A 24828-nucleotide genomic window follows, 5' to 3' on the forward strand; every position below is an offset into this window, starting at 1 on the left:
TTCACTATTTGGAACTCTTGGTAAAATAGATTCATTGTGACCAGCAACCGTCTATCAAGACAATCATGATAGGAAATGCAAGCACGGGAATATCGTATCAATTGGGAAATATATACTCCGTATGCAGGAGCTGCTGAAATGTTGCTACTTAGAAATGTAAGTTCACAATTGGGAAGCTGAAATCATCTCTTTTGTCGTAAAGTTTTGTTTTCAACCTACTCTCATTGTCAATTTCTAGATGTAAGTCAAGATATAAGGCCGACTTGACTGTATCTGTTGTATCCTTTATCTCTAGTTTGATGGGATGGATGCGTTCAACATAGTCACCAAATTTTGAATTATTTTAATAGTGAAAGAACGTCATCTATATAGTTGAAAGTAGAGTTGAAGGATATGGCTAAATTCTTATCTTTTTTCCTAAGAACTCCTGTATGAACTCAGCCTCATAATAATAAAGAAACAAGTCGGCAAAATGAGGGGCGCAATAGGTTCCCATTGGAACACTATAAAACATTGCCAGACGAAACGCTAGACTATGCTAGTTAACTAAACGAATTAGAAACAACTGTAATTTTGACTTTGTACGCACAACCTCCTAAATATAATCGGGGTTTATATTTAGCTTTATCTCCCACTTGCAATTTTCGTACACTAGAACTAAATAAGATAATGCAGTCGGTTCAATATCTTATGTTGCACTATCGAGCGACAAAGAAGATATTGACCTTAATTATGCAAATGAAAGTCTAAGTTTAAGTTACTGTTTAAGTGTTGATTTTTTTATCAGAGATATGTGTGGGTATAATATTTAACAATGTTGCAAATAAATGATTGCAAAATTTTCCGAGTCTAAACCAAAACAAATTAAGTCTATCGACCTATGGGAAAAACACGCATATAGTGCATCAACATTGGTACCGTAGTTGTTGTTACTAATATTACTCTATATACCATTAATGTTTTAAGTACAAAAAAGATAACAACACTCCTATTTCTTTTTTAGATAGCAAACTGATGGAATTTTTTACTGTATTACTAGTTGTAAGTAACAAAACAGTATAGTTAAGTTTATTCATTTTCCAATGTTCGACGGTAAATCATGTAGTAGTTATCACATTTTGAAATTGTAAGATCATTGATTAATTGAATTTCATCTCATATTTTAAAAACTAGATGGTAAAATTGAGAATGGAAATGGGGAATGTGTCAAAGAGACAACAACCCGACCATAGAACAGACATCAGCAGAAGGTCTTCAATGCAGCGGGAATTTACCGCACCCGGAGGGCATTCTTTGTCCGTTTTTGATTTTTTTTTCCAGTCAAATATTACTAGTTATTAGAAATTATGTAAACATGTGACGTTGTAAAATAGTATGCTATTGAACGTATCTCGCCTGATTGAACCATTAACTAATTGCTTATTAAAATTCTGAATTAAGTTACAGGTACCATTGATAACAATAAATGCCAACTTTCTCGGGATAGTTAACCGCACAAGAGGTGGTCGCTGTCCACGTACACTTCAAGAAAGACAAGCAAGATCGGAATTAGTGAATTGTGCGCCAGTTGAAAAGTATCATTGTTTATTTGACTCAGAACTCATATTAGTAGAAGCCTGTTCCGACTATAAACAACTTCCTCCAGGTATAACTTTAACGGGTTTCATTTTTTTAATGAAATACTCTACCATGCTAAAAATGTAATGAAATCAACAATCAAATATGAAAAAAATATACGACATTCAAAAACTACCCAAACTTGAATTCACCTTTTTCTCATGAAACACATGAATGCAAGTTATCAATTCAATGAAAATTTTAGATTTATCTTAACATATACTTGTGGAAGCTGTAAGCATAGCAAAAACACAGATGTTATGATGTTCTCTCAACAAATAATTCAAATTTGGTAAATATGTTGAACGAATATATCCAATTGAACTCGAGATAAAGGATACAACAGAACAGTTAAGTCTTTCTCATATTTTGACTTCCATCTAGAAATTGACAATAAGGGTCGGTTGAACACAAAACTTTACGACGAAAGAGATGATTTCAGCTTCCCAATTGTGAACTTTCCATTTCTATGTAGCAAAATTCCACCCGCGCCTGCATACGGAGTATATATCTCCCAATTTTTACGATATTACCGGGCATGTATTTCCTATCATGATTTCCTTAATAGAGAATTACTGCTCACAATGAAGCTATTTATCCAAAATTTCCAAAAGGTGAAGTTGAAATTATCTCTTCGTAAATTTTACGGACGCTATCACAAGTTGGTTGACCGTTATGGAATAACCGTTTCTCAGATGAAGTCGGATATGTTCCCTATGTCGTTACTTAAATCACCTTCCCTTTTCACGAATGTGACCCACCGAATTAGACTATTTATCGAACTTGTAATAACAGTAGAAACACGACGGGTGCCACATGTGGAACAGAATCTGTTTACCCTTCCGAATCACTTGAGATCACCCTTATTTTTTGTTGGGGTTCGTGTTGCTTTGTAATTAGTTTTCTATGTTTTTTCTTGTGTACTTTTGTTTATCTGTTTGTCTAATTTTCCTTTTTTTTGGCCATGGCGTTGTCAATCTATTTTCGATCTATGAGCTTGACTGCCACTTTGGTATCTTTCGCCCCTCTTTCTTTAACTACAAATAAGAAAAATTGACTAAGAAAGTGGTCTATTGTCATCAATTTTCTCGGTAATACTTTTTATAACAATACTTATGAGATCTGCCTGACTACTGATACCTTTAGAACTTAGTCCCAATAATGGCAACAGTAGTAAACCGTTGTTCAAAAGTCACAAATCTATTGAGTGAAAACAAATCCGGTTTACAAACTAAAATCAGGGGAAACACATCTACTATAAAAGGAAAACAACGAAACAATAGAAACACTGAAGTGCAACAAACAAAAAAAAACAACAATAACACAAACGACAATGCACCATACATAGAAACGAGGTATTACACAACAACTGCCATATTCCAGACTTGGTACATGGCTTTTTAAGAAAGAAATAGTGGATTGAACCTGGTTTTGTGTCTAGCCAAACCTCGCGCTTAATGGCAGTGTTAAATATATCCAAATCGTTTTCTTGTTCAAATAGATCAAACGCAAAATATCCATTCAACTTTCGAATTTGATTTCAGATACATACTAGTAAATAACAAAATGAAATACAAATGACACATTGCAATCATCTCTTGTGTAGTGTAACTATTTCTTGAATATGTTTTACACTAGTAATTTTGGGGCCCTTTATAGCTTGTTGTTCGGTGTGAGCTAAAGCTCCGTGTTAAAGGCCGTACTTTAACCTATAATGGTTTACTTTTTAAATTGTTATTTGTATGGAGAGTTGCCTCATTGGCACTCACACCACATCTTCCTATATCTATTATTCACAAAACACGTAATTTTTTTAGCCCTAATATGGATTGCCTTTGACGTGATGGTCACAATTATTTCGGATTTTTTTTGGTATTAATTAATGATCTTCAAATTCGTGTTTGATTGGGTTTTGCTATTGATTTCATTTGTGTGCTACTGATAGATCTTATGAAGACGAAATGAGATTACGGTGTATCAAATTACATGTATAAGTCTAATACCTTTGATGGGTTATTATTATTCAGTTTGAACACTCCACCGGTTGAAGCTCAATGTATGTTGCAAATGCCGAGTATCATTGCTTTGGCTTTTTTTTTACTCGAGAGATACTTGTGAGTCTTATGACAATATGCTTCTTGGATAGAAGAAATGTCACTGAAGAAAACACTTGGACTGACAACCATATACTACGGAACTAATGGTTCAAACACACCATTGATAAAACAACAAAAATATTGTCAAGTAATTAAATAGATATAGGAAGATGTGGTATGAGTGCCAATGAGACAACTCTTCATCCAAGTCACAATTTATAAAAGTAAACCATTATAGGTCAATGTACGGTCTTCAAAATTGAGCCTTAGCTGACACTGAACAGTGAGCTATAAAGGCATGTTGATGATTGTGATAATGATTATTTGTTTCGTTATTTGCATATGAGTGTTTTATGACTGCTTTTGTAATACACTTTGAAATGATTGAAGGTAATTATCCAAGATTTAACAGTTATGCCACTGGAAATCCTATAGACTATGACTCTTGTCCAGATGATAGATTCCAGCCTTGGCCTGTGAAGTCCTATGAAATAAGTGAATGTATATCAATAAAGTCAACATGTAGTGGTGAGGGACAAGACATTTGTGAGCCTGGGACTGATCGTACAGACAGAAAATGTCAGTGTGATTATAAAGCAGGTTATGCAATGAATGGTGGTGTATGTTGTTCTCCGTCTGAACTACCAGACTGCTTTTGCTACAAAAAGATATGTGGCATAAATATGGAACTTGATGAAGGTAATGAATGTTTCATTTTGTTGACCTATCTTTATTTGGAAATTAGCATATATTATTGATGAACTTATCTCAAAATAATAAGTAATGTTAATGTAAAATATACTTTTTATGATATATAACAAAAAGATATATAACTCTTTTTAAAAAGAACTTTTATGTTCATGAATCGGACACATTTCTGTTATTTTATTCTTTTTTTGTCAAATATATTTGTCACTTTTCAGGATACAACTGCATAGAAAAGTGTAGTATATTAGATGCTAACGGACGCTGTTCAAACCATAGGTAAGTTTTTGTAATTCGAAGAGTAACTATAACGGAGTTTCTATTATTGATGTTTACAGAAGTAAAAAAACAAATATGGATGTAAAGACACTAATTTCCCGGAAATAAAAACAGAAATGCTCCTGTATTTTTCATTCAAAACTATATTACGACAAATGGAATAAACCGTAATGAATTAAAGTCATACGATACTTTAAAAAATTGGAAAGTTTTACTGTAAGAACGTGTACATATCCCTTTTTGTGCAAAATTCTTCAAAAATGTAATGCTACTGAATTATTTGCTTTTTGTACTTTTTTTTCGACAATAGCTTAAAATTGGGAATGGAAATGGGGAATGTGTCAAAGAGACAACAACCCGACCATAGAAAAAACAACAGCAGAAGGTCACCAACAGGTCTTCAATGTAGCGAGAAATTCCCGCACCCGGAGGCATCCTTCAGCTGGCCCCTAAACAAATATATACTAGTTCAGTGATAATGAACGCCATACTAATTTCAAAATTGTACACAAGAAACTAAAATTAAATTAATACAAGACTAACAAAGGCCAGAGGCTCCTGACTTGGGACAGGCGCAAAAATGCGGCGGGGTTAAACATGTTTGTGAGATCTTTACTGTTTTTCAGTGACTTTAACCAGTATTTCATTAGAACTTCGACAATCGCACAGCAAAAGTGCGAGGCGAAAACCTTAAGAAAAGAATAGGATACATATTTGGATAGAAGATTGCATAAGCCGATTATTAAATTTGAAAAAAAATACACTTAATCTTTAAAAAAAAAGGTGGTGACAAAGTTTAATTAACAAATGGTTAATCATGGAAAACATAAACAAAAATGTATATCGCTCTTTTGTCTCACTTATGTTTTTACGTATTTCATGGTAAAGTAAAAATCCGAAGGTCAATTTAAAATCACAGGATAAAATCTTTTGTATCGCTTATACTGTATAGATTCGTAAGAAATGTTATAAAAAAAACGTACACAAAGAACTAACTTGAAAATATGTACATGTAGAAGTTCCATAGTTTCATCAACATGATTATGAACAGAAACTTGTTTCAGGTGTCTTAAAGAAAATAGAGATTATTGAAGGCCAATATCAGTTTTTATATTAAGATTATTTTAGTACTAAGAACCCCGGACCTTCATAAAAATCTTTTAAATCCTCTGGACAAGGTACAGTTTTGGAAGGAATCAAATTTAATGTAAAGTTGGACACATCAACGATCAGATATTCTTAAACATTTAAAAACTGCTTCCGATATTTAAGTCGTGGAAATAAAATACAAAACAATCAGTAGTTTATTAAGGCAATTTTTCCTGCATATTTATCTCAGTTAAAAAAAAATCATCAGTGACTTTTTCATAAAAATTGTAATCAAACCTTAAGCTGTTTTAAACTAAATGGGGTCCATGAAGACTCTTTTGCAAGTATATTCAGTCTGGAAGATAAAAAACCAAAAAAAACAGTCAAAAATCGCAGCTGTTTCCGATATGTCACATTTTGACGTTGCAAAAATAATAATTTACGCTAGCAACGTCGCTACTTCCCCTCTAACTGTATCTTATGCCCTTCAGGGTCCTAAAGGGTCATTTGATAAATAAACTACAAAAAAAAATTCCCTAAAATCCTGACACTTTGTTAAAAAAAACTGTTTTTAAAGAATTGTCGTACATATTAAGACCATATTTATGTAAAGACGATTTTCATAATGTGTTTATGAAAATCCGCATGTGTTTATCTGTTGTAATGAAAAAAGTTAGGAGTGTCTATCCAAAAAGATAGAAATGTAAAAAAAAAAAACCATTTAGATAGAGAAGATATTCGACATGCTTTTGCAAAAATACGCTATCGTTAACCTTGTAAAACAAAAAGTGAAGCATGTCTTTCTAAAGGATAGAAATGTCAAAAAAACAAAAAGTCAAGTAAGTGTCTTAAATTTCAACCCAATTTATCTCTAAAAGTGCAAATGCAGGTATATTTTTATTACATATCTGAATTGACTAGGCTAAAGCTTGTATGCCAACTTTCATCAAATAGTTATCAAAGGTACCAGGATTATAATTTTGTACGCTAGACGCGCGTTTCGTCGACATAAGACTCATCAGTGACGCTCATATCAAAATATTTATTAAGCCAAACAAGTAAAAAGTTGAAGAGCATTGAGGATCCAAAATTCCAAAAAGTTGTGCCAAATACGGCTACGGTAATCTATGCCTGGGATAAGAAAATCCTTAGTTTTCGAAAAATTCAAAGTTTTGTTAACAGGAAATTTGTAAAAATGACCACATTAATGATATTCATGTCAACACCGAAGTGTTGACTACTGGGCTGTGAGATAAAAAAAAAAAACTATATCGAATGCCCTTAATATCGCGTTGGTTGTACGTCTTTTCTTCGTCTTCCGATATAGCCATTGCGTTGTAGGTTTTCTTCAACTACCAACCTGCGAGTTTTAAAAATCCCATTGGTATTCCGCCTGTATATCAAGTAACTCAAATCAAATTGTCAGAAGTAACCCAAACCCCTTTCCTTTCTATAATTTGGATTATATTATACTTTCTCCGTTCATGTTATTAACATTTAAACAGTGTGTGTATCTTCTTTTTAGTGAGCATGTTACTTTACCATTCCGGCATACATCTACACTTAGAATTAAAGAAACGAACGGTGAGTATGAACATTAAAATACCTCTTGTTTATACGATATATGTACTGATTTACATCTTTAGAGTTGTAGAATATAACTGCCTTTAATCTGATAAATTCATATTTCTCTATGATATTGGAGACTCCACTATGGATATGTAGACTTTTTATAGTCGATTGTGACGTTTGTATGTCTTCCTGCAAATGATGCTTGTGCAGTGAAGCATTGATTTAAAAAAAAAAGATGCTAAACATTTAATTTTTAGAAATTAGTTCTAATTTTTACGTTTCAATATGTTCTTGCCCTTACTCTTTTACAATAACAGGAGGGATATTCTTTTTATAAATGATATCCCTATATTCTTTTCCACAAAGCAGGACAGATCTATCTTATAATATCGTAATCTGTTTGCATGAGTCACATGCAACATATTTTCTTAAAATTATACAAATTAGGACATATATCAACAGCAAAAAAACTTACCTTTTTGTTTCTGTCGATCGAGCGATGGTATGTATTTTAAATCATAATCTCCGGCGCAGAGTTCATATCCGTTCGAAACATGCTCCGCAATACTGCACTTAAGATGACCTCTGCCATACATATTGATTGTAGTGTTACGAAGTATTGAACAGATTGAGAGAAAAACATATCCGGGTTATAAACTAAAACTGAGGGAAACATATCAACTATAAGAGGAAAACAACGAAACAACAGAAACACTGAAGTGTTAAAAGTAAAATACTTAAAATTCTAAACTCCGTGGAAAATTCAAAACTGAAAGTCTTAAACCAAATGGCAAAATCAAAAGCTCAAACACGTCAAAGGAATGGACAACTGTCATAATCCAGACTTGGTACAGACATTTTTTTATGTAGAAAATGGTGGATTAAACCTGGTTTTATAGCCAGCTAAACCATTATAGGTCAAATTACGGCCTTCAACAGTGAGCATTGGCTCAGTCTGAATAGCAAGAGTTAATAACATGAATAGTGTAAAACCATTCAAACAGGAAAACCAACGGTCTAATGTATATAAAAACGCTAAACACTTATGAACCACATCAACAAAAGAAAACAATTGAACAACGGGTACGAGTCTATTTCTGACAACAAAAAATGACGTCAAACGTCGGAGCTGTTTAATTCAAAACACAAGAAATGGATCATGATTTCGAAAGTTGAATGTTGTTAAATATCGCATTTTTTTTTTTAGGAAATTTATTCGGATTTTATAATTCATCCCTTGCTTATCCGGCGTATTGTAGTCCTTTGACACCAAGTGTCATTTAAAGATGTCAACCTAAATAAAACATTGGTTTTTTTTCAGAGGTGGTATATATTCATTACACTGGCGCTTATTTCATATTTATTATCGTGGCCATATTTTCCTTCTTCTGCTTTATTGGTGAGTATACGCATATAACACATTTATTACACAACAGGATAATACTCATTTTGGGAAATTTAAAATCTGTTTGTTGGAATCGGTCAAGTTAACATACTGTAAGCAATCCGAGGTTTTCATGTCCAAAAACAGAGTACTTTACTTACATACACTCACCAAATTCACTTTCTTCTCCATGAAACACCTTTACAGAAATATCGTCAGTTATTATGCTATATTTTGTTCTTCTGGTTGATTAATATGTACATTTACATCCTAAATAATTTTCTATTTTTGTTGCACTTTTGTTACTTGCAGCTTATCATGGTTTTAAGTTGTGAAGCAAATTTAGTTTCACCAAGTTATACGAATATTTTTTGTGTATGTACCTAAGCTTAACAAATGCAGCCGACATTGATATTGATGGGGTCCCACGTGGTGGAAGATATCTTGTGTCTGCTTTGTATCGATTTGATGAATTAAAGAAAGCCCATTTCAACTGATTGTTTGTTCTATTTTGTACCTTTTACTACTGTTCCTTCTATGGAAGGGTCATCGCCTTCAAACATGAATAATTCTGCCTCATTCTTCATGTACCTGTCCAAATCATGAGCCTGTAGTGGTTGTATTAAGTTCATATCTTTTTTTTTATTCGGTTTCTTTCCCTAAATTGGTTGGTTATTGATTAGGCCGTTAGTTTTCTCAATTGAATTAACTTTTCTATTTTTTCTTTTTATAGCCGACTTATCCTTTTTAATAGCTTAAGACGAGTATTTTACGAGTAACCTATTTCTAGAAGAAAAAAAGAGTTGAATACAGTATGCATGAAGTCAAATAATTCACTTGCAAGTGAATAATTCATCAGCGATATTTCTTTACCTTATTTTGACCAAATTGTCATAAAGCAAATTATTATTTTATTTATAATTGAACCAAAATAAGTCATTTTTTAATTTATGTATTTCTCGAAGCTAATGCACTTTAATTCATTTAGGTGGTTGGTATATCCTGAGACGACACCTGTACATAGGACGAAGACGAAAATACATATATTTGCTGTTCCTTGGCTTAGTGCTTTTAGGCAATTGTGGTATGATTATAATTTTTTTTCTGGTATTATCTTTCTTATTACATTATAATCAAAACTTAACTGGTAGGAGCCTACACTTGGTGAATTGTACATGACAAAGAATATACAAAAGATTGTTCATTATATTTGCTAACATTTACTCAATTTTATAGAGTATTGCATGTAAAAATTTTCCTTCGAACTTTTGATTTATTACAAATCTGAAGATAGTGGCTTGACGTTAGGCTTGATATGAATAAACGTGGGCGTAAATAAAAAAACACTACAAAAACGACTGAATTAAGTGCGTCGACATGATTAGTTCCCGAGCCAAGAAAAACAATAACCTTCACAGATATTTATCGCATGCTTGATTGAAGAAAGTTTAACATCCAACTTCAATACTATAGAAAAATGAACAAACGAAAAGATTGCTATAACTTGTTATTACATAATATTTGCATAAAGTGTAATTCAAAAAATAGAATGCTACTTTTTGTAATTTTACCGGATTTGTAAAAGCATTTATCGTGCGCCATTTTTAGTATGAAGCGTAGAATCTTTATATAAAATAGCCTTAGTCAACGCTTTAATATCAAAACGGATACAGAAAGAAGTAGTCATTTTGTTATTACAATGTGGGCTTCCGGAGGGATTTCCGGGATTTACCTTCATCAGTAACGCTTAAATTTCAAATTATCTCAATTGCTATTTAACGTACGTGTACATTCATTTTATAAAGATATTATTAACATATGCAGAAAGAGGAACGACTTAAAACTCAGGACCCCAGTTTTATGATCACCATCATAATGACGGGCAATAACGGTTGTTCGATATGATGTAAATGTTTCTCAACTCATAAGAGACACAGCGTCTCACGTCTTTAGAGATACCAGAATGATTAGATTAACAAGATTTAAACATCGGTAATCCATTGTATTGTAACTTGTTGAACGAAGCCATTTAAGGCTCCCTGAAAGAGGATGCAATAGTTCTTTTTCGTGCAAACAGTTAGGCATTTCTTTACCAACGGGTTTCAAATCTAACGTCCCTATTGTACCTTGATTGAATTTTTGTAACATCCCACTAAACCACCATCGTCACTTGAGGGGAAGGAGTAAGTATAGGATATCGAAACCGTAAGCCGCATAAATTGTTCACAATTTCTTAAACCTGGTTTCTCTTCCAGTCTAATGCCGAGAAAAAATTATCCATTCAGGTATTGTGTCGTTATAACTTATATGCATGAACATCATAACATTCTGTTGAAATCTTATGATAATCTAGACGATTGTGTTGCCTTTATCAAAATCAATACTTCATAATACTTGAGCACACAATTCAACGTTTCCCATTATGAATACAACACATTTAAAAAGATAGGAAACGATCCATGTATTATATTGAAAATGTCTGACAGAATGTTTATCAAGCTTTTACTGAACATCACATTGTACATACTGTGTATTGGTTACACAATTATTCATTACATATTTTTAACAATTTTCTTTATCGTTTATAAATTATGCAATTACTGTGAAACAAAGAAACTAAGGTTCCAACTGCCTCAAGCAAATTTGACCTCCGACGAAATTGGCTATTGATTTTAGTCCTTTTACGTCATTTACCTACATAAGGTTTTATAAATTTATACGCCCCTGGCTTAAAAATGTTTGGTTTTGAGTGTTCTTGCAAAAGGTACATATAGGAAAGCGCTTCGGAAACACAAAATGTATTAAGGGGGGACAAGAGGAGGAACATTCAAACTTATAAATCGAAAATAAACTGACAACGCCATGGCTAAAAATGAAAAAAACAAACAATAGTACACATGACACAACATAGAAAACTACAGAATAAACTACACGAACACCACCAAAAACTAGGGGTGATCTTAGGTGCTCCGGAAGGGTAAGCAGATCCTGCTCCACATGTGGCACCCGTCGTGTTGCTTATTTGATAACAAATCCGGTAAATAGTCTAATTCGGTAAGTCACATTCATGAAAGGGGATGGTAGTTAAGATTTAGGAAACATATCCGATATCATTTATGAAACGGTTATTCCATAACAGTCAATCAACTCGTGGTGGTGTCCGTAAAATTTACGAAGTGATGATTTCAACTTCACCATTTGGAACTCTTGGTTAAATAACTTTCTTGTGAGCAGCAACCCTCTATCAAGAAAATCATGATAGGAAATGCAAGCAAGGAAATATCGTATCAATTGGGAGATATATACACCTTATGCAGGTGCTGCTGGAATGTTGCTACTTAGAAATGAAAGGTTCACAATTGGAAAGCTGAAATCATCTCTTTTGTCTTAAAGGTTTGTTTTCAACAGACCCTTATTGTCAATTTCTAGATGTAAGTCAAGATATGAGGCCGAATTAACTGTATCTGTTGTATCCTTTATAAGTCTTATATCAAGTTCACAAGAAACTAAACTTTAACAACATCAACATTTGGAAATCATACCATAAACAAACACAATGAATCCTGAGATGTAACTTAATTTAAACCTTTGTTTTAGTTTTTAGCACTTTTATATACTTAGAGAAGATACATGTGGATTCCGAAATCGCCTTGACTGCTTTGTTCGTGGTTCCAGTGTTTGGTAAAATCATTAGATATAAATTATTTGATCTCTAAATTTATTTTTAAAAAAAACATCTATTCAGAATTACGTAGAAATAAAACACTTTATAAAGAGTTCATTCATCGCAAATTATCTTAATTTTGATGAATATATTTAATGTTCTTAAATATACTTTCTTCGAATATAAACCAATGTTTCAATTAAAAGATAGTATTGTGATAAAGTTGCATCCGGTTTGCGATCGCTTGCATTTAACGCAAATTTGAATAAAGAATTTACATCGAAAATAATAATCAAATGGGATGATATATTCCAAAGAGGAACGGCATTTTGCTTAATATGATCTTTATGTAGATATTTCGCCGACAATTGATCGACAATCATTCTATTATTTATAATCCTAATTATATCGTGTTTTCAGTTTTAAGTTTTCGCAATATGCACTAAATGACAGTGATGCATTTCAATAATTAAGATGATATGTTTTTATTTCATTGCTGATATCAGCTTCTTAAATTATTATTTGAAAATTGAGGAATCGCAAACAAAACTGATTGCCTCATTCAATATGTCTCTATTTACATTCCCAAATAGAAAACGGAACTGAATGCGTATTGTAAGATTGGTTTTATTTTCAAATTAGAAAATCTGTTTTTTTCAGGTTGCATTTTTGCTTTGAGCATGATTTTCATCTATGAAATACAAAAGGTGTGGTAATTACATTATTTTAAATTACTTCTGGAAAATCACACTGGTTTTCCATGCGTTTGGTTTGGTTGAGCTTTTCATGTTAGCTTTTTTTTTATAAAGGACCTACCGTTTTGAGTTTCCCTTGGAGTTCAGTATTTTTGTTATTTAAGTTATTTCTACACTTACATCAAAATTTTATTGTCATTCTTGAAACAACAATTAACCATATATAAAATAAAGAGATGAAGTATTATGTTCCATGATTCAAATATCCCACACAGTCCAAATGAAGTAGATTTAACGAGGCTACTACGTTTCAAGATTGTTAAGCTATTTTTTCATCTGTTTTTAGTATACAACTAAAGAATATGATATCAGTTGTCTTGTATCAAACTTACGCCACAGATGGGGTTGAGTGATAATACGAAATCGCTGTTTTTTCCATTTTAAAATTTTATGAAAGAAACTGAATGTAAATGAATGATACTTGACCTTCCGTCTTTTGTATCTTTCGAATGTATGTGAACCATGTTACTTCAACGATCTGTCTGATGATATTTTGAACACGAAGTTGTATTTCCTATCATACAACTGTTGGTTTTATTAATTCTTCTGGACACCGATGTTTGTGGATTCATGAAAACTTACATATTTGTGCATATTTGTTTTAATTGTTTTTGCTAAAGTCTGCATAAAATCCGATAGAAAATTCGCAATTTGTTGTACATTCAAATTCGATCCAAATATATACAAAAAGTTTTATCCAAAGAGTGCTTATGAATCCAGAGTATATGAAATCATATTTTTCCCTTGTCAACATAACAGCAACATATATTATATGCCAAAGTAAAAATCATATTCATAACTAAATTGAACAATAGCCTCCGAGGAGTATATATCACTATAAATATTTCTGATAGAATTTTGTTTCCTTTTAAGAATGCTTTAACATTTCTTTTTAATTAATAAAGTCTTTGCTGACGTCTTTCATAGTTACCGTCTATAAGCAATTATGAATTGTTCACATTATATTGTACGCACATAAAAGTTCAAAATAGTTGATTGGGTGATTGAAATATATGGTCTTGGGACTTCTTACATTTGTTAGTCAAATTCTTGCTTAACTGGTCTGTCCGTTTTCCTGCGCGGGATTTGTAGCTACGCGTCAGGGTCAGAATGATGACTTTAAATCATATAACTAGTGTATTGTGAGTAAATTAGTTTTCGCAAAATGTTATCAAAGATATCCTCATTTCCAGTGGCAGTCCAATTTTGTGGACCGATAGCGCTGATTACCTTATAAGCAGATCGTACCAAAAAAGACCTCAGGGAAGTTTTGAAATAGTACGTCAAATTCGAGGAAATTGGGTCCTACCTACCTCTTCATAACATATCAATATTTGATTTTCAATAAAAAAAAAATCATATCTATGCATGCTAACAAATCATTTGGAGCCACAATAGGGGATGGTATATAAAAGAAATAGTAGAGGAACAAATATATATAAAAAAAAACACATCACATTTGGTTTAAATACAAGGATTCGAGTGAATAATTAGTGAATGCATTAAAAAATTTGATTTTTTTTTTTCTAACAACTCACCTCTAATATATAAGAAATCTAATTTGTTATTAGTTTCCAACAGCTTTTATAGATTATTGTAGATATAATACACGTCATATTATTTCATTCGAAAAATATTCATAGCTTGGGGAAATTATACCTCCAGTATCGATTAACAATAAGTTCAAGCTTCGCCTTGGTGTAAAATTTTACGTGTATACTATTCGTACAAAACTATTAAGATGCGTATGTTTATATTATCTTAGATGGGTGTCTCTTCAACATAATAAATCAGCAACAAAACAAATATATTATATTTTTTGTGACGTATGTTTCACTCGATGTGTTTCAAAGTTCAAAGTCTATATTACTTATCCCACTCTTAAAATAACAGTGAATTTTGAAATTGATGCCTTACTTGTGACCCGGATTTGTTTTCGCATAATCGATTTATGACTTGTAAACAGCAGTATACTACGTTGCCTTTATTTATTAACAAATAGAGAACATTGAAATCGTGTGACTGATAAATCGTTGATTGCAGAAAAAGAAACCACGGTTAATGAACTACCAAAGGTTTTGTACAAAAACAGTTTAAAATCTTAAAATTGAAAGATGTCAAGTCTCTTGGACCGCTTCCAAGAAAACAAGACAATGAACCAGTGATACAATTATCTAAGAAACAAACATCACTACTGCTGTCGGTAAGGCAGATACCAGAGAATCTGCGATCTTGTCAGCCATTTATACACAGCACATGTTTTGTACTGCAAATTTCGTACAGAACTAAGATCAGAAATTTAAAATAGTAAAGCAATTAGATAAAAAATAATCGTTTGTATAAACGTAGATAATATAATACTAAAAGATATTAAATAAATATATGTGCCTTTGATTTATTCACAAGATACTAATTAATTGTTAGAGACAGAAAGACAAATTAAGAGGTTAATGTTAATAATTAATAACGAAATAATTGATACCTTGTAGGATCGCAACATATATAATGAGGAATATGAAGTAAAAATTTCTGAACTCCTGTATGCCGCTAAACAAGGGGACGTTGTTGAGCTGCGACGGTAAGAGCTTTGATATATTCCTGTGATGTGTATGCTAAAAAGTTTTGAATGCAACGAGACTGATGGTTAATTTTTACCAGCTAAGTATTCTCTATACTTAGATTATTCAACACGACATCATGAAGTTCAAATAGTAGTATTTCCATAGAAGAACCTCGGTTAAAATTCATTAATCAGTAATTCAAACCTAATTGTTTAAAATAAACTGACGATCCGACAACGGCATGGATTAAAAGGGGAAAGGCAAACAGACAACCAATAAGGGGCCTCCTGAAGGACACCTCCGGGTGCGGCATTTTCTCGCTGCATTTTAGACCCATTGGTGGCCTTCGGCTGTTATCTGTTCTTTGGTCGGGTTGTTGTCTCTTTGACACATTCCCTATTTTAATTCTTAACTTTAATAGTACACAAAACACAATATGGAAAACTAAAGACTGAGCAATATGAAACCCACCAAAACTGTGGTGATCTCAGGTGCTCCGGAAGGGTAGGCAGATCCTGCTCCACATGTGGAACACGTCGTGCTGCTCATGTTAGTACAAACCCGTTAATATGTCATATGCGATAGGTCACAGGGAAAAGCGGATAGGATTGTAGTTACAACTTAAGGGACATATCCGCTATCACACGGATATTCCATAACGGCCAATCAACTCGTGATGGCGTCTGTAAAACTTACGAAGGCGTGATTTCAACTTCACTACTTTGCACTTTTTTTTCAAAGCTTCCTTATGAGAAGCAACCCTCTATCAAGGAACTCAGAATAGCAAATACAAGCCCTGGAATATCGTTTCAACTAGGAAATATATATCCCGACCGTGCAAGGGCTGTATAACCAGTCAAGGTCGTTAAAAATTCCATTTGTTGTTGTATATATTCCGTTTGCAAGCACTGCTGGAATATTGCTGCATACAAATTCAAAATTCACAATTTGGAAGCTGAAATCAACAAACGGAATGTTCACAATTTGGAAGCTGAAATCAGCAAACGGAATGTTCACAATTGAGAAGCAAAAATTAAAAATGGTTGAGGCCAAAATATTTGAAAATCAGAAAAATATTACACAGCTATTCAATACAAGCAACCTCGATGTACATTTCTATGCATGGATATAAACTTTACATTACCAAAGATGTATATGAAACGTAATCTGTGAAGCTATACATGAAATGTACATCAGTAAAGCTGTATATAAAATGTACATCTGTGCATAATGCATATCAACAGTGCATTTGTAAAACTGTACATTAACTGAACAAATGTGAAGATTTATATGAACTGTACATGTTTAGTGCTTTATATAAACTGTACATTTTTAAAGCTATTTATAAACTGCACATATGTTTAACTGTACACTAACTGCACAATTTTAAAGCTTTGTAAAAACAATTCATATGAATATAATTAGATTTGGTATGAGTGCCAATGAGACAACTCTCCGTCAAAGTCACAATTTGTAAAAGTCAATCATTATAGGTCAAAGTACGGTCTTCAACACAGAGCCTTTACTCACACCGAATAGCAAACTATATAGGGACCCAAAAATGAATAGTGTAAAACCATACAAATGGAAAAAACAACAGTCTAATTAATAAAGGAAACTATAAAAAAGAGAACCATTTATGAGCCACATCAACAAACGAGAACCCCTGAAAATCAGGTTCCTGATTGAGGACAGCGGGTTCAAATGTTTTAATAGGTACCAACCTTCACCATTACCTGAAACAATAGTGTAACATCAGGACATAGAAAGACATGTTTAAATACGTTAAAACGGTACATAAAAACATATATGTAATATATTTGGGATAAGATGATAAAAATGTAGATCTTATGTTCAGTTTATATAAATCGATAAAAATGTATATTTCTGTACAGCTTCGCAGATGTACAGGTTATATACATTCTTACAGCTGTTCAGTTTATGTAAGCTTTAAAGATGAACAGTAAATATTCAGCTTTAAAGGCGTATAATTTATATACAGTTTTGAAGATCTACATTTGATATGCATCTTTAGAAATGCTCATTTAAATTGTTTGTACTACAGTAACTGTGTACACACGCTAAAGGGCTAATAATACCAAATCGGAAAAAAAGTCAATTCAAAACAAGACAGGGAATTAGAGCCATGAATGAGGGAGTTACTAGATGTCATCAGTGATGCTTGAGGCCACACCATAGCAAAAATCAAAAAATATTCCAAAAGTTGAAGAGCAGATAAAACGAAAAATAACCAAATAAAGCCATAACCCGGTAAATTTAGAATCAATAACTTTTGTGTAAAATCGGGTTTATGGTATTCGCTTATATGTATTGCCAGTGTGAAACAGCATTTATTACCAAGAGCAACTAAATACAAAACAAATTATAATAAATACATTCAAACCAGATCAACAAGCAAACTATAATATAAAAAAGAAGATGTGGTATGATTGCCAATGAGACAACTATCCACAAAAGACCAAAATGACACAGACATTAACAACTATATGATGTTCATGTTAGTTGATAGAACAAACCGAAGTTATTCTCTAAGTTCACGAGATGTAGTTGAAGAAGCACCAAACGGACAAGAGCAAAAGTTATAAGTATATATAAATAAGGGCAACAGTTACATACCTTCTTTTTATAGTCATACATGTAATTGAATAAAGCAATAAAAATTCTGTGCTACAAACTAAAATCGTGAGAAACACATCAAATACAGTAGAATTCTAGGAAAAGAAACACTTAAGTACAACAAAAGTACAAGACAACATACACAGAAACGAACTGCAGATAACAACTGCCATATTACTTACTTGGTAAAGGATATTTTAATACGAATGGTGGGTTGAACCTGGTTGTATGCCTAGCCAAACATCCCTCTAAGAATGCAATGTGAAATTTACCGCTAAAATAACACGTATGCGTGACATATATACAGTATAAACAAAAGCAATAACACCCAGCACAAAGAAATACATACATAAAAAGGAGTATAGTATATAACAATATCTAATCAGCAAAAAATTACAACGGCCACCTCCCAATAATTTAAGATAGCATACAAAGACAAGATAAACGAAACAGAAGCATGCACGAGATTAAATTTCTCCGAAAAGCCTAATTCCATCTTTTTAACGTTCTGATTGTGCGCTTTTCATATCCAAGTAATACACATGTACTAAATTTATGAAAAAAAATATACTTGGCATACTAATTATACTTGGAAATGCGAATTTATTATTGAATAACTAAATGAAAAGTGTCCAAATAATTTGTAAAGACCCATTACTTTTCCGTTCCTCGACGATAATCATTTAGGAAATATCTGCAAGAAATCATTTCCAATTTATGTAGTATTTATATATTCAATGTCATGGATACGACACAAATTGTGAAAGTAATTTCGGAAAATCATTAAGGTAAATAATCCACGATTATTGATAAATGGCGTTATTATCATTGATAATTGATTATTATAGGTAAAATTCAAATGTTTCCACGATGAAAATAATATATTTGGTTGTATATTATTTAGCATTGCCCACGAGAAATACGTAGAAATGCATGATGTTGATTATGACCAGCGCAGTGCTCTACATTTAGCTGCTTGTGAATGCAAAGTAGAAGCTGTTAAATACCTACTAGATCACCATTTCTGCAGTCCAGGTGCAACTGATAGGTAGGTATTTACTTAAACCAGTTTAGATAATTGTAATATAAATAATGACAATTAATTGCTAAAGGTTATACTCACAATACTGATGTTTGATAACTACACCCACTATTTTAGGGAACAATCATCAATGTTTCTTTTTATGTCCCATTTATGGACATTGTGTTTGCTGGTCTGTGCAGCCGTTCGTTCGTCGTACCGTTCGTTCGTCCGTCCGTTCGTCCGTCTGTCCGTTCGTTCGTTCGTTTGTCCGTCCGTCTGTCCCGCTTCAGGTTAAGATTTTATGCCCCACCTACGATATATAGTAGAGATGCATTTTATTTTCTGATCTGTGCGTCCGTTCGTTCGTTTTTCCGTCCGTTCGTTCGTTTTTCCGTTCGTTCGTTCGTCCATTCATTGGTCTGTCCCGCTTCAGGCTAAAGCGTTTGGTCAAGGTAGTTTTTGATGAAGTTGAAGTCCAATCAACTTGAAACTTAGCTCACATGTTCCCTATGCTATGATCTTTCTTATTCTAATGCCGAATTAGAGATTTTATCCCAATTTCACTGTCCACTGAACAAAGAAAATAATTGTGCGGATGGGGTACCCGTGTACTATGGAAACAGTCTTCTGTTATATTGTTTGGCCGTTTGGCCATTGCACAATATAGGTTTTTCCACAACTATATATATTTAAAAAAGGAGATGTGGTGTGATTTACAATACGATTTATAACTGATGGTGATCTCATGTGCTCCCGAAGGGTAAGCAGATCTTGCTCTACACGTGACACCCGTCGTGTTGATCATGTTATTTTAAACCCGGTAAATAGTCTGATTCGGTAGGTCACATTCGTAAAAGGAACGGGTGTAAGTTATGTAAGATAATCAGACATATTAAACGATATTTATTATAATTTATTCATGAATAAACTAATTGTTTAACTAAAGATGCAAATTCTTTGAACAAGGTTAATGTTTTATAATTCATTGTAAAGGCTTTTTCATTTTGATAATTACAAAATGTTTTTACATTTGCTTCAAAACATCTAGTCTTAGGATAACCTGATAAAGTCATTCTAGGAACACGATGAGTATTTTATCTTTTATGGCAGATTTATATTTTTTTGTATGATGTTAATATTCCGATAAACATTGTTTGTTCATTGTATGAAGTAATGAAAATGTATCTACAGATGGAATCGAACAGCAAGTGAAGATGCAGAATGGCACAAAACATATGATGAAAAGGAAATGGACTATATCGGAGTTATCAAACTTTTAGCCCAATATAAAACAAAGAAAACCAAAACGGTGAGGTTAAACAGATATAACATTAGCCCAATATAAAACAAAGAAAACCAAAACGGTGAGTTTAAACAGATATAACAGAAGATATTGACTGGATAAAACTTTCAAAAATTTAAAAAAAATAGATTTGATTTGATTTTGATTTTTTTTAGTTTTAAGGCCACTTTTTATTACCGCTTTTTGAGATTTTTTCGTGGCGGCCAGTTTTTATTGGTGAAGGAAACTGGAGGTGCCCGGAGAAAACCATCGACCTTCGATAGGAAAACTGACAATCCTAATCAATAAAGATTGAAATCGAGTGCAACCGCACGAGCGGGGTTCGAACTCACAACTACAGTGCTGACTGGCTAGTGATCATAGTAGAAAGTACTTAGACCACTCGGCCAAAAATATAACACTTAAAAAATATTAGCATGACACTTTATTGATAAAATATTGATGAATGATTTAAATAAATTCTGACTGTATAGTTTCTGATATAAAGCGATATAAATTGCAGGAACATTTCAGAGAAAAATGTGCTACAGAAATAATACATGCAGCGAAAAATGGAGAAATTCACACTCTTAGAAGGTAATTTCACTCTGTTAAATCCAATACTTATATCGCAGCTGAAATTGCTAATGGTAATGTATAACACGAAATTTGTGTAAATATTCGTTTAACTTCATATAAAAAAAACATGTTTTACCGTAAGGGTTCACACACACACACACACATACTAGCATGGAGATAGAATTAAAATGTAATGAATTGATTCTAACCATTACTCGAAATATTCAACACAACTTGTCTGCTAAACAAATCGATTTACTTTTCCGTATGCAATTTGTTTTATCAACGACAAAAACTCTTATTGTGACGCTATTGTCAAATTTACACTGTTTTGGTAGCTGGATTCCAGTTAGTGTCACTATAATGTCTGTTTTGGTTGCTTGCTGAGATTTGTATAAATTACGAACCTATAAGCAACTGTCAAACAAGTGGGAGGTTAGCTAGCTATTGAACCAGGTTTGGAAAATGACTGAGCAAGTCTTAGATATGGCAATTGTTTTTATATTCTCCCGTTGATTGATGACGTTTGATGTTTTCAGTTTTTATGGAATTCCCCCTTTTTGAATTTGCTTTACACGTCGGTTTGTTTTTGTATTTTTTTTTTTTACGAATTGTGATATAGATTTCACAGATATATCAAGTTCAGTTAAGACGTATTTTTTTCTCAATTATTATATCTTATGTGATAATACAATACACAATGGAAGTTGCTTGCATTTTTATTATTTGTGAGTTTATTTTAGTGCATTTAGTATAAATCAGATGAATATTTTTTTCACCATTGCCGTATCATATGCAAAAGAATATGCCATTTTACTATCTATGTCGTTGTATTTGTCAACACGTATATGCTTTATTTACTCTTCACGGAGACACTTGATTATTTTATTTACGAGAAATGTCAGTCTTCGCTTTACTTGCACTTATCGAAATCATCCTCCTTAACATTGAGGCATAACAATTGAAATATTAATTCATTCAATACGACTGAGAATTTTCATTTTTTGTTGTTTTTGTTTATAAAGTTTATCTACTACACAAATGTTATCAAGATTTTTATCGACACTATGCAGTAATCTATATGACATGACATTACAGGGGATCTCTACATAATTCAACATTAAAACCTGAGATGTGAATTCCCATGAACATAAGTTTAAGGAACCCAATCACATCAATTGGAAACATAACTTCAAAATAATTTTGAATTCCATTGAAGATTACGCTAGAGCATGGGCTAAATAAGACAAAGTTGAAGTGAACACTTTGTCAGAATGCGTCAAAACAATCAGGTCTCTGATAAAACGTCGCATTCCTAAGTTCAAAAACTGTGCGAATGATCAACCAAAGTTCTTTTTCAGAGAAAAAGAGACAAACACAAAGAGACTGTGAAATGTCAATCATCTCTTCATGATAAGTGTGTTGTTTTTCCTGCGGACAAAGCTTCAAATAATATTGTTTTTGTATTGCAATCGTACTACTACGAGTGTCTTGTAAAAGAATTAGGAGTAAATAAGTACTCATGTAATCCCACATACAAAATCTTTTGGCAAGGATGAGATTTAGGCGAATCATAAGTCCTTCATAACATCAAACATTGGATTGTAAAACAAATCAGAGTACTTATAAAAAAAGACGATGTGGTATGATTGCCAATGAAACAACTCTCCACAAGAGACCAAAATGACACAGAAATTAACAACTTCAGGTCACGGTACGGCCTTCAACAATGAGCAAAGCCCATACCGCATAGTCAGCTATAAAAGACCTTTGTTTGTATTGGATACCTAAGCTTCACAAAATTACGTACAAACAACGGTACATTGCCGGCTCATCTGCATGTAATACAAAAGAATTGTCAACAAGATTGACTAAAATTCTGTCCGCAGTGATATAGGGTTTCCAGAAATACTGTGAAAATGTTTGCTCGCATAGTGGTACTAACCATTTGTGGAATCTGAAAAGAAAAACCTGAAGAACTTCTGGATCATTTTAAAACTCAAACTTTTTCTGAAATTGGTTCTATCAAATTTTTTGATTTCTCAACCATGTATAGCATCATTCCCTTGTGAAAAAATCCACAATGCTTTTCAACATAGAAATGATAGCATATGTAAGCGTAATTTCATTTCACCGTGTATACACCTAATCGCTTTTTATTCCATTCCGGATAAGTTCTAAAATTACACAACTTTTTCATCCAGTTGAAGCTATCTGGGACCCTGTTTAAACAATTCACCATGCATGATACTTTTTAATAAGACCTGTTTAAACTACCGTAAATACTTCAAACAAAATATTTTTTTACTTCAATTTTAATTTCGAAACAAGTGGATCATACTATATCAAAGTTTCTTGATGATCACTTTCTAAAGTTTTTTCTCCCTCAGCTCACTACTGATGACCTCCATTTTTCGGCCGGTGACCCAAACAGGAAGTTGTATAAATGACTGTTTTCCCGGAATGGACTAAATAGCGATAAGGTATCTGTTTTTCACTAAAGAATATTGGGTGAAAATAGTGTGAAAGGGTCAGTGTTGATAACGCTGTTTTGTTAATTTTAGACCGGTTTATTGTTTACATAAATTAATGGATTGGAATAAGAACTGAATCAATCTAGTGTTTTATGAATAAAGTATTGAAAGTCGTACATCGTATATACTAAATAAATATAATAATGAATAATAAATATAATTCAAAATACTTTAAACAATGATCAAGGCATTGAACTTGATATAGATCAGAAATTCCAAATATAGAAGATCTCCTAGTCAACCAAAATTACATCCGAAATTAAATTATTCGTTAATGACATAAAGCATTTTCGTGTTATCATGTGTTCAAAATGAGTACTTAAACACTTCATCAATATATGGATCTAAAACACTAGTGTAATCAAATCCAATTCAAAATTACTAGTGGAATCAATCCTGGTACAAAATCACTAGTGTAAGAATTCCTGGTTCAAGATCACTAGTGCAATAATTCCTAGTACAATACTTGTGTAATCATTCCTTTTAAAAACACTATGTGAACATTCCTTGGAAGAAAACAATGGTTTAATTTGTCCTTTTTTTTGCTTTAATCAACTATGCAGCCACGTTTAAGTTAATTCAAATATCCCCAAAAAATACCAATCCCCATTTTTTTTTATGATGAGTGCTGGATATTTTACACTGGTGCCGGATTTAAAAACCTAGGGATTTTTGTTGGTGGATAAAAAAAACACCAGGAATTCCTCCTGATAGAGTTCACTGTCTGAATCAAACCACTGTTACACATACCCTATAAATTTATTTCTTTGGGATACCATACGGCTTATTTTGTTAATAGTGAACAAAAAGGTAACACATGCTTCGCAGAGGAACAAGTAATCAGTATCATGGAGTATCAGTATCATGGAGTTTCTTATTGACAACATATTTGTTAAATTTAGAGGCAGAATTTTTCAACAAATCGTCGGCATTCCTATGGAAACGAACTATGCTCCTCTTCTTGCCGGCCTCTTCTTATTTTCATATTAACCGGAGTTCCTTCAGACACTAGTAAAAAAACAAGAAGATTAAAGAGGCCGGGTCATTTAT

General features: G+C 32.7%; 1 protein-coding gene across 2 annotated transcripts in view; it reads left to right on the forward strand.

The window, feature by feature from the left end:
* Window positions 1-1007: 1007 nt before the first annotated feature.
* LOC139517483 (CARD- and ANK-domain containing inflammasome adapter protein-like) overlaps window positions 1008-24828 on the forward strand; it is a 67603-nt gene continuing 43782 nt past the window's right edge. For both annotated transcript variants that reach the window (XM_071308591.1, XM_071308592.1), the window contains exons 1-13: window positions 1008-1041; window positions 1441-1645; window positions 4104-4412; window positions 4637-4697; window positions 7312-7370; window positions 8680-8757; window positions 9731-9826; window positions 12340-12423; window positions 13067-13113; window positions 15651-15739; window positions 19264-19407; window positions 20575-20692; window positions 21189-21262. In XM_071308591.1, the coding sequence (XP_071164692.1) occupies window positions 1015-1041; window positions 1441-1645; window positions 4104-4412; window positions 4637-4697; window positions 7312-7370; window positions 8680-8757; window positions 9731-9826; window positions 12340-12423; window positions 13067-13113; window positions 15651-15739; window positions 19264-19407; window positions 20575-20692; window positions 21189-21262 (1391 nt within the window). In that variant the 5' untranslated portion in view covers window positions 1008-1014. The remainder of the gene's footprint in view (window positions 1042-1440; window positions 1646-4103; window positions 4413-4636; window positions 4698-7311; window positions 7371-8679; window positions 8758-9730; window positions 9827-12339; window positions 12424-13066; window positions 13114-15650; window positions 15740-19263; window positions 19408-20574; window positions 20693-21188; window positions 21263-24828) is intronic.

This window comes from Mytilus edulis, chromosome 3 (assembly GCF_963676685.1).
Source record: "Mytilus edulis chromosome 3, xbMytEdul2.2, whole genome shotgun sequence".
Taxonomy (NCBI): Eukaryota; Metazoa; Mollusca; class Bivalvia; order Mytilida; family Mytilidae; genus Mytilus; species Mytilus edulis.